This window comes from Hypanus sabinus, chromosome 1, assembly GCF_030144855.1.
Source record: "Hypanus sabinus isolate sHypSab1 chromosome 1, sHypSab1.hap1, whole genome shotgun sequence".
NCBI classification, from domain to species: Eukaryota; Metazoa; Chordata; class Chondrichthyes; order Myliobatiformes; family Dasyatidae; genus Hypanus; species Hypanus sabinus.
The window spans coordinates 113812435-113827123 of record NC_082706.1 but is presented as its reverse complement, the minus strand read 5'-3'; the positions used below and the strand labels follow the sequence as shown (position 1 = coordinate 113827123).

Here is a 14689-nt window from a genome sequence, read left to right as displayed (position 1 = left end):
AAAACTATGTTAATATTCTAGAAAACTGGAATAGCTTTCTGCTTAACCAGCTCCAGCATATTTGCTGTACTCTTGGTTATGGTTGACAGCACTGCAAAAGTTGGCTCCCCTTTTACCCTACGTAACAACACAACTGCATTTCCTAATGCAATTCATTGATGGAGAAATGTTTGGGGAAGTCCTAAGAATTTAATATATTACAGAAATTGAACTTTCTTCCTTTATTTATTCTTCATTAAATGACAGAACATCATACATTGCATTTTGACCAAGTCCCCAGCTGGTTGCTACAGTCTGAATGACTTTAATTTTGTAAGGGCATCATTTCCTGACAGAAATTGAAGCCAGATACAGGAATAAAAACATAATATATATGAAATATAAGGAAGTATGGAAAACAAATTTAAATAGATTTACAGATTGATAGAAAAAAATAGTAGCAAAATAAATACATAAATAAAGAGAAGAACAACACACACAAAATGCTGGTGGAACACAGCAGGCCAGGCAGCATCTATTGGGAGAAGCGCTGTCGACGTTTCGGGCCGAGACCCTTCTCGGTCAAGCAAACAGAAAGGTTTGTAGATAGGAAAATCAAATGGGATTGATAGATAACTAATCTGTTTCTTAGAGTTGGTTGAGAAGGAGAAAACATACATAGGACATCAGTGAGACTTCAAGGAGTGTCATGGCTCCTTTGCCTAAGAAGACAGATTGAGTCTCAGTTTGTTCTGATTCTTTCTGTTTCTGCAGAGAAGTGTGAAGTCTAGTGTATGGTGGCTAGAGTGTGATAGTTAAGTGTAAGATAAACAGCATGGCATCCTGAGCACGATGTCTGCAGCAGGATTCTATGTGTGCAATGTAAACGTGATAGACATATACTGTACAAAGATCCATAAACTCTCTGCAAAACCAATGAAGACGCTGCTTCAGAAGCCTTCTATAATTTATTGAGGCAAGGCAAAATTTTCCTTGGCATCCTAAATGTCATTGTTGAAAGCTGAGTACACTTTATTAATTTTACATTTTCATTCATTATTAATTTAGAAAATGCAGCATTTTCCTTCAGTAACCGAGAGGCTGTTAATTGATCATTCTCTTCCTGGCAATCAGGTGTAATGGTGCAAAGAAGCTTTAGCATGGTAGGGTAATAAAGTCAAAGAATTATCACAGAAGTCTAATGAAAAAGGTGGGAACACTTAGGAGATGCTGCAATTTATAAAAAGAAAATATCTTGAAAGGCTACGGCTTAGGACACAGAGATACTAATAAATTGAATCCCGGTGGCATGCTGTTCTCCTTTTTTAAAACCCTGCTGCTGCCGCCCCAGAGTGCATGGAGCTCAGCAACTCTGATGACATCAAGCTGATTGAGTAGCCAATCATATTAAAGATTTATCAGATACAGACGAGGAAGCAAACCACACAGTACTTAACAGCCTTTTTAAAAGTTAAACAGTGTTAATAATTGGGATGTAGTTGATTAAAAATAGAAGCTGAAATATTATAACCATTTGAAAGTTATGTTTTAAACCCCATAGATTTTGAAATATTCATTTGAGTAAAACACTGCACACACTCACACAACTGGCTTTTTAGACTTTTTGCTAAGCTGTGATAATGAACCATTATGCCATGACAGACTCTTTTGGACCCTTAAGTAAGATGTTCAGACTATTAAAAAGCAGAACATTTGTGTAAATGCCAAAAATTCACATGAGGTTAATGGTGGTTTCCCTTGAGGAGGCTGCAAAATGCCCTGCCTGCAGTGATGCACTCATATGAGAGTAACTGTGGAATTTCCAAATTAAACTCGGCACAAGTAGTTTCAGTTAGTTTCACAACGAAACTTATAGCTAACGCTGTTTCATTTCCCAGCTTTACAACAGCATAACTCTGGCCCAGCGATCAGAGGAGTACATCCTGATTTACCATATCTCATTAGAAGAAATAACTACAGGCTGAGCTAATTATCTCAGTTACCACTGCAGCATTGAACAAGTTGAAATTTCTGCTGACACATACAGCTCACTGATAGGAAGCAACTTCATAACAACGAGTGTTCAGAGCATATATTCAACAGTGAGAAGTCTCAGGGGTCTACTAGAATTCCTACTCTGACCTTTGATGCTACTGAAAACTCCATTAAGGCCCTTCAGAAGACCGAAGCGGGTAACCAGACACCATTTCTGAGACTCCTTCCAGATCGAAGACAGTGGGATTGAACCACAGCCTCTACTTTGTCAGTCAGCTGAGCTAGCAACATCCTAAATCATTCCAGTATTCAGGTGTAAACCTACACCCAAGGCTCCAGTCCTCTCCATCTACAGGAGGACAGTGTCTCCAGCCTGCATTGATTTTGACATCTGGTGAAACATTAAAAGGAGATATCCATTTCCCTCAGAGCATTTATGGCATTGGCCGAACTGCTGCACATAAGTGATTAAAGACCACCGCTCACTTCCTGCAACGGAAAAGACTGAATTACCCCAATTTAATTTATGCAACGGTGTAAAGATGCCAAATGGAGACAAATGTACTTGCCACACAAGTAAAGAACTACAGCATTACTTATATTGAAAAGTCATTTACAAAAATACTCCTGATCACTTAGGCAGTACACAAATTTTGACACAGGATACTAACCCTGGAGATCAACAGATTCCAGTTCAATGCCAAGTCAGCTGATTGACAGGGCAGTGGTGGGGCACATTACAATTAGCCCCAGAATGCCTGTGGCAGTGTGGAGTCGAGCATGGTAGGGAATCCCGATCATGATCCCCTGATCCACATTTAAAGATGACGCCAGTGATATCACTTGAGCCTCAGCTCCATTGTGTCCTCCCATACACGTTTAGCGTGTTTCACAGAAACTGGGAGAGGAACATGGAGAATTCAGACCCATCGTTTCACTCTGACATATAAGGATAACAAGTTATTAATTTCCCATCAGGTTACTGATGGAAAAAGCTCCAATTATCTGCACTGACTGTACAGTGGGGAGCATTCTAACTGGGTGCATCACCGTCTGTTATAGGAGCTCCAATGTGCAAGATTGAAAGAAGCTGCGAGGATTGTAGACGCCGCCAAATCCATCACAGGCACAACCCACTTCATCTTCTTCAAAAGCCAGTACCTTGAGAGGGTGGCCTCCAGCATTAGGGGTTATTACTATCTGGGAAATGCCCTCTTCTCATTCCTACCATGGGGAAGGAGGTACATAAGCCTGAAGACAAAACTCAGTAACTTAGGAACAGTTCTTCGCCTCTGCTATCAGATTTCTGGTTGGTCTATTAACTCATGAATATTACCTTGCTACTCCTCTTTTGGCTTATTTATTCATTTATGGTGGAGAACATTCTGTCCAGTTGCATCACCGCCTGTTACGGAGGCTCTAAAGGACAGAAGCTGAAGAGTATTGTAGATTTAGCCAGCTCCATTATGGGTGCAATCCTCCCCACCATCAAGGATGTCTTCAAAAGGTGGTGCCTCGAGAAGGCACCATCCAGCGTTAAGGACCCTTACTATCCAGGACAGGCCCTCTCTCTGTTGATATTATAGAGAGAGTGCAGAGGAGATTTACCAGGATGTTGCCTGGATTGGGGAGCATGCCTTCTGAGAATAGGATGAGTGAACTCCGCCTTTTTTCCTTGGGGTGACGGAGGATGCGAGGGGACCTGACAGAGGTATGTAAGATGATGAGGGGCATTGATAATGTGGATAGCCAGAAGCTTTTTCCTAAGGGTGAAATGGCTAAAATGAGGGGGCATGGTTTCAAAGTACTTGGAAATCAGATCAAAGGGGATGTCAAGAGTTAAGCTTTTCACACAGAGAATGGTGTGTGTGTGGAATGCACTGCCAGTGATGGTGGTATAGATGGATGTAATAGGACCTTTTAAGAGACTCTTAGATATGTATATGGAGCTTAGAAAAATAGAGGACTATGCAACAGGGAAATTCTAGGCGGTTTCTAGAGTAGGTTACACGGTCAGCACAACATTGTGGGCCGAAGGGCCTGTAATGTGCTGTAGATTTCTATGTTCGACGTTCTATGTTCTCATTATTACAATCAGGAAGGGGGTTCAGAGGGCTGAAGACCCACATTCAAAGTTTTAAGCACAGCTTCTTCTCCTCCACTATCAGAGTTCCAAACAGACTATGACCCCATAAACTCTACCTCATTACTTCTCTTCTGCAGTATTTGGTTATGTACTTATTTGAGTAGTTTTATGTCTCACACTGTACTGTAGCTCCAAAACAACAAACGTCATGACATATCTCAATGACAGTAAACTTGTTAGCCCCTCTTCATCATAAAACAATCACCCTGCATTCACAAATGCAGAATGAGGGATTATAGAGGATCAGCTGGCTCCTGTGGAACCAAGTTTCCTGTGGAGTTGGCATCTTTGGCAGGATGTAGGGATGGGGGAGCATGGGAAGTTACAGAACATTATGCAGTATGTCAAAATGACACAGATGGATGGGAATTAGAGACGACGAGAGGTATCAGGAAAAGAAAGAATCCTGAAAATCCACTGGACTTCTATAAAACCTTGTGAAATGATGGTAGGCCGAAGACACTCACCTGTTTTCTTTGTTCCTGTCCATCATGTTGAACTGCTTCCTGAGCCACCTGCAAACAAAACGCAGACCAGTGACAGCAATCTTTCAGAGGCATTTAGATAAGTATATGATTGGGCAGGGAACGGAGAGTTGTAGGCTATGTGCAGGAAGATGGATTTAATTTAAACTGGAGTCATGGTTGGCAGAGGGAGTGTGGCCCAAAGGACCCGTCCCTGTGCTGTTCTATATTAACATTTGGTCCCTCTCAGAGGAACAGGTATAGAGTAATGTTATCTTTTTGTTTATCTAGCTAAAGCCATCAATCCAAATTAATTAATGGTTATGCACATTCAGGCCTGATCATAGGTCTGCTAAACACTCTCCTTGGTGGTTGACAAGTTCTGCTCAGATTTCAGTAGTTTTGAAGTAGAGCTTCCAACAACTAGTGGGTTGCTCAAACTCACAGTTTTATATTGTGTGCACTCATAGAGATGGACAACAAACCGTGTGCAGTCCTGGTCGCTACACTATAAGGATAGGAAGAGGGTGCAGAGAGGATTCATCATGATGTCACCTAGAATGGACAACTTGAGTCATACCGGAAGACCAGATAGACTGCAACTTATTTTCACCAGATCAAAGCAGCCTGAAAGGTGACCTTACAGAGGTCTGTAAGATTATGAAGAGCAACAACCTGGTAGATAGTCACAGTCTTCCTCCCTGGATAGGGGAATCTAAAACTAGAGGGAATAGGTTTGATGTGAGAGGAGGAAGATTTATGGGGCAAGGTTGATTCCCCACATACAGTGATGAGTATATGGAATAAATTGCCAGACCAGGTGGCAGAGGCATCTACAATTATAAGATTTAAAATAAGATTTGGGCAGGTGCAGGAAAGACTTAGAGGGACATGGACCAAACAAAGGCAGGTATTTTGGACTGTTTCTGTGTTGAATATGCAGTAATCATCAACCACTCATTTATACTAATCCTATATAAATCATAATTGTATTCTCCCCATGTTCTCACCACTCTCCACAAAATGTACCATTGATCTAACAGTCCAGACAATTCTACTGTGGCCAATTAACCTGTCAACCTACTCCTCTTTGGGATGTGGGAAAAAATCTCCTGTGTAAGGTCTGGTCGAAGACACTTCAAATTAATGCTTCAGGTCAAAGACACTTCTTCAAAACAGAGGAAGAAAGAAGGCAAGCTGGACTAAGTTACAGGAGAGTAATGGGTGAAACAAAGACACCATCAATGATGAGGTAAAATGATGCATTGAATAGATTGTCAAGCAAGTTATCTGAAGTTGGAGAAGTCATCATTGAGTACTGCAATCTGCAAAATGCTGAGACAGAGATGAGATGTTAAACCTTGAGCTTACATTGGACTGCATTATAACAAGTGACTACACTGAGAGTTTAATGGTGAATTAAAATGGCAGGGAAATGGAAGCTTAGGGCCATTTTGCAAAGTGGTCACCCAATCTTTGGTTTCCCCAATGCAGAGGAGGCTACATTGAAAACACTGAATGCAGTGAACTAGACTGGAAAATCAAATCTAGATTGTAAAACGTCTAAGTGAATCATTGCTTCATCTGGAATGATTATTTGGGTCCCTAGTTGGTGAGGAAGGAAGTAGTGAAAGAGCAGGCGTTGCATCTCCCTCCAATGCATAGAATGATGCTGTGGGCAGCAGAATGTGGGGTGGGGATACAAGAAGGACCAGGGAATCACCAAGTGAGTGGTTCCAATGCAATTTAGAAAGATATAGTGAGGACAGGATGTGACTGGTAGTGGGATTATGCCACATCTGGCATAAACCACAAAGGACAATACATTGAATGCGAAGGCTGTAGGAGTGGAAAATGAGTATGTGAGGAATTGTATCCTTGTTCTGTCCTGGGGGAGAGGCAGTTGAGAGCAGATGTGCAACAAATAGAGGAAATGTGGTTTGGACCTCCATTCACAATAGCAGAGAGCAAGCCACATTTTAGGAAGAAGAAGGATATTTCACAGACCCATAGTGAGAGGCTTCATCATGGGAACAAATGGGTCAGAGAAAGAGAAAGTGGGAAAAAGGAACGGTGTCCTTATAGGAGGCAGGGTGGTAAGATATACAATTAGCTGTGGGAGTCTACACTTGGATGATAATATCTAGTCTAACTCCTGAGATGGAGACAGAGGTATCCATCAAGGGCAGTATCAGAGGTGGACCAGGGAAGTGTCAGGGAAGAAAATGATAGAAGCAGTGAAAGAGTTTTTCAGTGGGTGCAGGGTATTGCTCTGATGTTGTTGTCAATGTATCGGAAGAAGAGTCTGGGGAGTGGTCCCAAATGAGCCTAGCATGTGGACAATACCGTGTACCCAATAAAAGACAGGAGTAGCCAAGGCTGTGAGAGATCCCATATTTAATTTGAATTTAGTGAGTGAAACGGAAGTTGAAGCTGTTGAATGCCAATCAGGTGAGTAAGAAGGAACTCCGTCTGTTTGAGGAAAGAACAGATTGCTTTCACACCCTACTGATGTGGGTGGAGGTGTAAAGGCATTGAACATCCATGATGAAGATGAGCTGGTTCGAAATGAGGAATGGCAAAGAGGATCGGGGTACCATGGATATAACTGGCAAGGGACCGCAGCCGGTTAGAAGTGAGGAATAAGGAAGGGCATCAGAGGTATCATTGAGATAAGTGACAAGGGACCGTACTGGGGGCAGTCAAGTTAAGGAAGAACTATTTTGGTACTTGTTTGGTACAACAAGATCAGGCTGAAACAATAGGTCTACTGAGATAATTTTGTATGTGGATCTTTGGTAGGAGGTAGAAGTGGTAGTGTGGGATTGAGGCACCATCAGGTTGGATGCTGAGGACGTAAGATGTCCTGATGAAATAAGATCTGTGAGAGCCTGGGATACGTTGACTGGTGGGATCATGGGCCACAGGGAGGCACAAGAATGTGTCTGAGAGCTTGAGGTTAGCCGCTGCAAGATTGTGTTGGGTTGGCCAGCTTCCATCAGCACCGCCTTGACCTGCAGGAAGTACTGTATGTTCAAAAGGAGAAGGTTGGAGCAGAGAAGTCAAGAATGTCAGGTTACTAAATTACAAAGAAGAGAGGGTAAAAGAAAGAAGAGAGCAAGGGTTCATGGCAACAGTAGCATTCAGGAGGATCAGGAGACAGAAGTCGGAAGACAGAGCCATCAGTCTGAGATGAAAACTCCTTTCCACAGATATGAACACAGTGACCGAAGTGGTAGAAGAAAACTTAGACATCATGTTAGGCCCAAAATTCAATAATATGTGGACACGAGGGTATGAAGCTGAGGCATCTGCTGAGGATTGATCACTTGAAGTTGTGGGGGTGCAACTGGAGGGGTGGTGGTGGAGATGGTGAAAATTAATGGGGTCAGAGGGAATCAAAGAAAGCACAGGTCGGGAATCAGAAGTCAAGAGCTTGTTGGCTTCATGGTTTTTTACAACAGAATGTCACATTGCAGCAACAGATGTAGCAAAAGGTACTGAGGACCACAACACTTTTTGGACAGATTTCAACCTATCAGTTTGAAATTTGCAGCAATATTGGAAACCTTGGAGGTAAAAGTAGGAAAATCACACATTACCTTTCTACCTGGAGAGGTGTGGGGGACTTCTGAGTGTCCTGCACCAGCCAGTTCAAACCAGTTATCCACATATTGGTGTCATCTTCATTGAATGCTGAAGATAAAGAAATTCCTTAACATCATAATGCCTTTTTTAAAATTTAAAAGCAAAAAATTCAAAGTTCCAAGTTAATTCATGACCAAACTACATACAGTATGTCACCATATACTACCCTGAGATTCATTTCCTTGCAGGCATTCACAGTAGAAAAAGAAACACAACAGAATCAGTGAAAATCTAGACACAAAGAAAGGTTGACAACCAATGTGCAAAAGACAAATGGTGCAAATACAATAAATAAATAATACTGAGAACATGAATTGTACAGTACTTAAGAGTGTGGAATCAGTTCAGTTCAGAGTTGAGGCGAGTGAAGTTATCCAGGTTGCAAATGTTAGAAAACAGAAATAAAATTGAAAATTGCTGAAGCTACTCTGAAGATACTCAAGCAATATCTTTGAAGAAAGAGAGAAAGAGATTTATGTCTCAGATAAATGATCTTTCACAGAAATGGCTCTGTTTCTTATTTTAGATTTCCGGTATCCAGGCTTATGTTTTCTCGGATGAAAGATCACCAGTCTGGAATAAAGGTGACCCCTGTATTACAGGGAGTCTGTATTCCTAGAAAATAGTCCATGTCACTGTTTTCCATAATGCAAAGCCCTGTTGCATGTGCATGCAGCAAGAAATGTGAGTTGACAAAAATGAAATCAAAAATTTGTTTTCTTTAACTTACAGTTTCTCATATGAATTTCATATTTTTATTTTGTATCAAATATTTTGGTAGAGAATTGTAAATTTCATCATGGCAAATTCCATTACCTGAACTGATATAACACAAGGTCACCTATATAAAAATTTTTTCTTTCTCCACATTTGCTGCCTGACCTTTTGAGTATTTCCACTTTTTAACATTTTATTTATTTAAACATTTTTAGCTTTTAATTATTAAAGGAGAAGTAGTAGTGGATTTGAATAGAACAATCTACTTTGGCCACTAAACATCAGGGGATAACATTTGCAGTCACAGCAGATCTCAGTATTGTTTGTCATTTGCCGTTTGTCATCTTAATTCATTGGTGTTTATCAGTCTTTGTCTAGTCAGGTTTTGTTTTTCATCAAATTCTTGTGAATTTCTTTTTTTCCTTGTAAATGCCTGCAATAAAATGAATCTCAGGATAGTATACTTTGATAATAAATTTACCTTGAAGTTTGAAATTTAAGTTCCCTTAACTACATCACAAATGTAAGTCCTAACATCCATTCTTCATCTGAGATGATCTTCAATAGGTGGCATTAATTCAATATACAGTATTACATTAATGGTAATAGTTTTATAAATTAAAAAAAACTGTAGATGCTGGAATTAGAAGTTAAAAGAGGAACGCTGGAAATACTCGACAAGTGGGGCAGTATTTAGGAAAAAAGAAATAGGATATCTGACGTAGAGTAAAACCAGCTGAAAAGCATTTAACCATTGCATAAGCCTTCAGATATTCCTATCGTTTTACCTGCCACCCTCCCTGCAACTGAAAATGATCTTATTTTATCTTTTTTTTTACCAGTTCTGACAGAGAGCCTTTGTCCTGAAACTTTAACCGTGCTTCTCTTTTCAAACACCCTTCCTGACCTGCCGAGTGTTTCTAACATGTTCTGTAATTATTGCAGGTGATTTTCAAATAGCTTTGAGAAAGAGGATTCCCCGCCTGGCGGAACATATTGCCCACCTTTGGTTGCCGAAATACAACAAAATGGCTGAGATTTCAGTAAGGAGTCAACAGCCTAAAAATTAATCCAGTGCTACATGGCAACAACTGGTGTTCATTTCCACTATAACACACCTAATGCTATGATCGAGGGATAAACTTCTTGGGAAAGGAAGATCGTGCAGCATTGGCTTCATAGCTAAGAAGAGCAGACCAGTTTCTCAGAGTGTGTATGAACCACATGGGTTTTTTACAACAATCCTCCTGCTTTATGAATACTTCTACTGACACCATATTTTTATTTTCAGATTTTTAACAACTGAATTTAAATTTGGAGGCCCAGAGCCAGTTCCGGGCGGCTTTGTGTATTTTCACACTTCCCACACATTAAGAAAAAAACATTCTGAGAAGGTTACTAGCAGTTTTGTCATAAATTCATTGATTGGAACATTTTATTTAAAAGACATTACTGCATTTTAATGTACTGTGATGTCCCAGTGTAATTATCAGGAGTGTAAACAGCTAAAAGGTGGCATTAAGCCAAAGAAAATGGCATGAGGACCAGCAACCAAAAGCTTGGTCAAAGAAGTGGTTTTAAAGAGCATCTTAAAAAATAGCAAGCTTGTGGAGATGCGTAGGTTGAAGCAGGAAATTCCAGAGTTTAGAGGCTAGACAGTTGAAGGCACAGATATCAGTGGTAAGCAGAGGAATTAAGGAATGCACAAGGGGCCAGTGTCATAGGCATTGAAAGTACTGGGAGTATTGTAGGCCTGGATGAGATTACAGAGTTAGGGTTAGGGAGGAGCAGGGTTACAAAGGGACTCCAATAACAGAGTGAATTTTTTTTTAAGAGTAAGGCATTGGTCAATGAAAGTTAATGAGCAGTATACTGGATGAACTGGTCTTGAATGTTATGGTGCAGCTCACAGATGGTTTAATATCTTCCTTAGTATAGGATTTAGCTATCATAAGAGATCTTAGAGCTTAAGACGGCTGAAATACTTCATCAGAAATTGAAGTATATTCCATTTATCGCTAAGGAATCCCCTCACATTAGTTTCCCAAAAATAAATTGGTGGAGCCATGATAATTAAACTTATATTCAGAGATACAGAACATTAACTGATCATTCTGGACCAACGAGCTTGCACTGCCCATGTACAGGCATGTGACCAATTGATCTACTAACTGGGAAGATCAGTGGGCACAGGGAGGTAAGAGACAGCGAAGAGAATTGAACCTGGATCACTGGAGCTGTAATATCATTGCACTAACCACTAAATCTAATATTTCAGTAATATTGTAAAAATATTGTTTGATTAAGCATTCTTTGTTGATTACATAATTCATTACAGGTTATATGTAAAAGTACGTGAATGGCATATGTTATTATGCCACAGTGTCATAAAGTAAAAATGAAGTACACACGTTTATCCATTGGTTCCCCGTATTTTTCTTATGATTAGTTTTGAAGTTATAAAGCACAACAGCGGTGATGAGGCAGTCTTAAGATGAACACAAGACCACTACCTACCTGTTGAAGCACAGAAAGACATTTGAGATTTTTTAAAAAGTGCAGTGAGACGCTCAAGTTTTTTTTAAAGCGCAGCACATTTTCTTTCCTTCAGAAAATGGACAGCGATGATCAAATTTTTAAAAAGGCAGAAAATGGACAAAATTCATGGGTTCATATACAGTGAGAACAGTGTGATGATCATCCTAAATTTTTTTTTAAAATGTAGAAACGGTTGGCTACATCAGAAAGTCAAACCCATTCAATGACACAAAAGGTAACTGGAGTGACGTAAAATGCGCAAAAACAGCCAAAATGACCTTTGCTCATATTGTGAAAGTACTGCAGGAACATTTCGAAGTGAAACTATTGTCGATTGCAGAACACTTCAGGTTTCATAAGTGGAATCAAAAGGAAGGAGAGTCTATTACAGCACACCTGGCCAAATTTAATTCATTGTCGGTTCAGAGATGGTCTTAATGATGCACTGAGAAATTGGTTAGTTTGTGGAGTCTTACAGCAAATATTCAAAAGTGGATCCTAACTGAAGCACAACTCACATTTAAAAGAGCAATTGAAACCACTGTCTCAATGGAAACAGCAGACAGAGATGCAGTCAGGAGTGAAAGTAAACATGAACTAAATTGCAACATTTAAACAGAAATCTGCCTGGCCAAATAAATTGTGTTACCATTGTGGCAGGGTCTTACATATAGCAGACCAATGCAGGTTTAAAGGCAAAACTTGTAGAAAATGCAACAAAGTAGGACACGCATAAGCATGTTGGGCAGACAAAAATAAATGGACTGCACCAGGAAGAGAAAAAGCGAAAAAAGTCAAGCTGCAGTTTCAAATACAGCACCAATCTGCATGCTGTTGATAAAAAATCTGATCATGATGAGAGTGACATAGGACTGAATAGCCTTGAGATGTACAATGTGAAAATTAACAATAGACAAGCATTAATTAAAATGGAATTAGACACTGGCTTGGATGTTTCAGTTATTCCAAAAAAAACAGTGTGAACAGCATTTCAAGGATAATTGAATTGAAGCCTGCAGACATCCAGTGAAGAAGAACCTATACTGGGAAAAAATACCTCATTCATAGCAGTGAAATACAACAACCACTGAGCCACATTGAACTTGTATGTACTAAAAGCAGGGGGGCCAGCATTGTGGGGCCATGACTGGCTGAGACAACTACAACTTGATTGGTAATCCATTCACCTTTTGCATGCCACATCCCCTGCAATCAAGTCAAGTGAAAGTGAAATAAGAAAGGTACAGAATGATACAACAGCAGTGTCCAAGGAAGACATTGGAAAACTCAAACATATCAAGGAGAAGATAATATTAAATGAAAATACAACACACAAGTTTTACAAAGCCCTTCTGGCTCTTTATACCATCCGTGATAAAGTTGCCAATGAGCTAGATTGCTCAGTGGCTGAAGGAATTCTTTCCGAGGTTGAGTGGAGCCAATGGACAACACCAGAATTCCCAGTAGCAACAAAGAATGAGTCTGTCAGGATCTGAGATCATTTTACGGTCACTATCAACCCAGTACTGAAAGTCGATCAGTACACTCTGTCCAGGAGAGCGGACATCTTTGCAAACCTTTCTGGAGGGAACTACTTCAGCAAAGTGGACTTAGCTGTGGCCTACCTATAGATGGAGACGGACAAAGTGTTTCACACCATAAGCACTCACAAAGGGATTTATCACTAAAATTGGCTTATTTTTGGAGAAATATTTGTGCCTGCTTTCTGGTAGAAAGCTATGGACGAGGAGCTCCACAGCTACCCAGGCACTCAGAGTTTCCTAGCTGTCATCATTGTTACTGGTGAGGATGACAAAGGACATCTCCTAAATCTCCAAGATAGTGTTAAAAAGATGAGAAGATTATGGGCTCAGAGCACAATGCCAACAAGTGTGAATTCTTTAAACCAAGTGTACAATGTCCTGGGTATGTTACTCAAAATGGCCTCTTTGGTTTGTTACAAGTAGGAATGTTTCTTTGTCGGATAAGTGTTTCTCTAGCCGTTGTTTCACTTTAGAATGGCTAATATGGTAATTGTATTCATTTGTTAATCAATGGGGAATGTCATTGTGTCTTGTGATGCTGGGAACTTGGGGGAGGGGTTTTCGCGGGTTTTTGGGGGAGAGGCCGAAGAAGAGACTGAAGAAGGTGGACGTGTGCTGGACTGCTCGTAAGACCACCGGGGTGGTCCCAGGTGCGACGGCCGGATGGGTCGATTGGTTCGTTGATTGAGCTCCAACGAGTGCACTAAGCAGACTGAACTTTGATAAGTGGCGCCTTTTGTTTTTTTCCTCGTGTATATATATTGTATTGCTTACTACTCTTTTTAATTTTAGTAAACTCTTTAAAGTGTATTTCATAACGGTATTTGTTGTGGATTTGATACTGTTGGCGGGCTCGAGGCGTAAACTCGATTCTCACAGCACCTGCGTGTACGGGAGGTGGGTTGGAGAGTGGCTGGATCTCCTTTTTTCCCCTAGACATATACCAGCCTGTTGGGTAAGGGTTACATTTGTGGGGTGCTCGTCCGGGATTGGATTGTCAGGGGCTGTGGAATCGCGCAGGCAGCAGAGCGGAGATGGACAGAGACAAGTTTGTTTGTTGGTGCCAGTTTGAAGATGTACCAGTACAGTACGCATGCGTAGTGAGCGGAGTGGATGTTCGAGTTTCGGGAGACGCGATAGTGAGGGGTTTAAGTTCGGTGAAGGGTATTGGGCAGGATTGGTAGCTAGACGGTGTGGTAAAGAGGTATAGTCTAGCTGGGTGTTGGTTCATACGAGTGCTGAAGTCAGGACGGTGGAACTGCCGGCGACGGTCAGTGTACCGGGGGAGGAGGGGCTGTGGGGGCTCCACTCCTTCTCCAAGGATGAGGCTGAGGAGACATCAGAGGAGCTAGAGCTAGAGGTGGACCCCAGAGAGGTGCCCAACACTAGTAAAGGGAGGTGGGAGGAGGGAGTCGTGACTAAGCCCCGCTCCCCAGGTAGGGTGGAAGCCTCGGAGCTGGCAGCCGCACTTAATTCCCTGATGGGGGTGGCCGAGAGGCCACGGCTGAAGCTGGAGGTGTTCTCCGGAGCCAAGCCTACTCCGGACGGGGAGGTAGACTATGAGACCTGGATCGAGCATACGTCTTTGATGTAAGAGGAGTGGCCAGGCTCGGAGGAGGAGAAGAGGCAGCGATTGCTGGGAAGTTTGAGGGGTTTAG

General features: G+C 41.2%; 1 protein-coding gene across 2 annotated transcripts in view; it reads right to left on the bottom strand.

The window, feature by feature from the left end:
* The window catches only part of LOC132396783 (1-phosphatidylinositol 4,5-bisphosphate phosphodiesterase gamma-1-like), a 256980-nt gene that overhangs the window by 113910 nt on the left and 128381 nt on the right, over positions 1–14689 (bottom strand). For both annotated transcript variants that reach the window (XM_059974696.1, XM_059974691.1), the window contains 2 exons: positions 8187–8280; positions 4588–4635 (listed from right to left, as the gene is read on the bottom strand). In XM_059974696.1, the coding sequence (XP_059830679.1) occupies positions 4588–4635; positions 8187–8280 (142 nt within the window). The remainder of the gene's footprint in view (positions 1–4587; positions 4636–8186; positions 8281–14689) is intronic.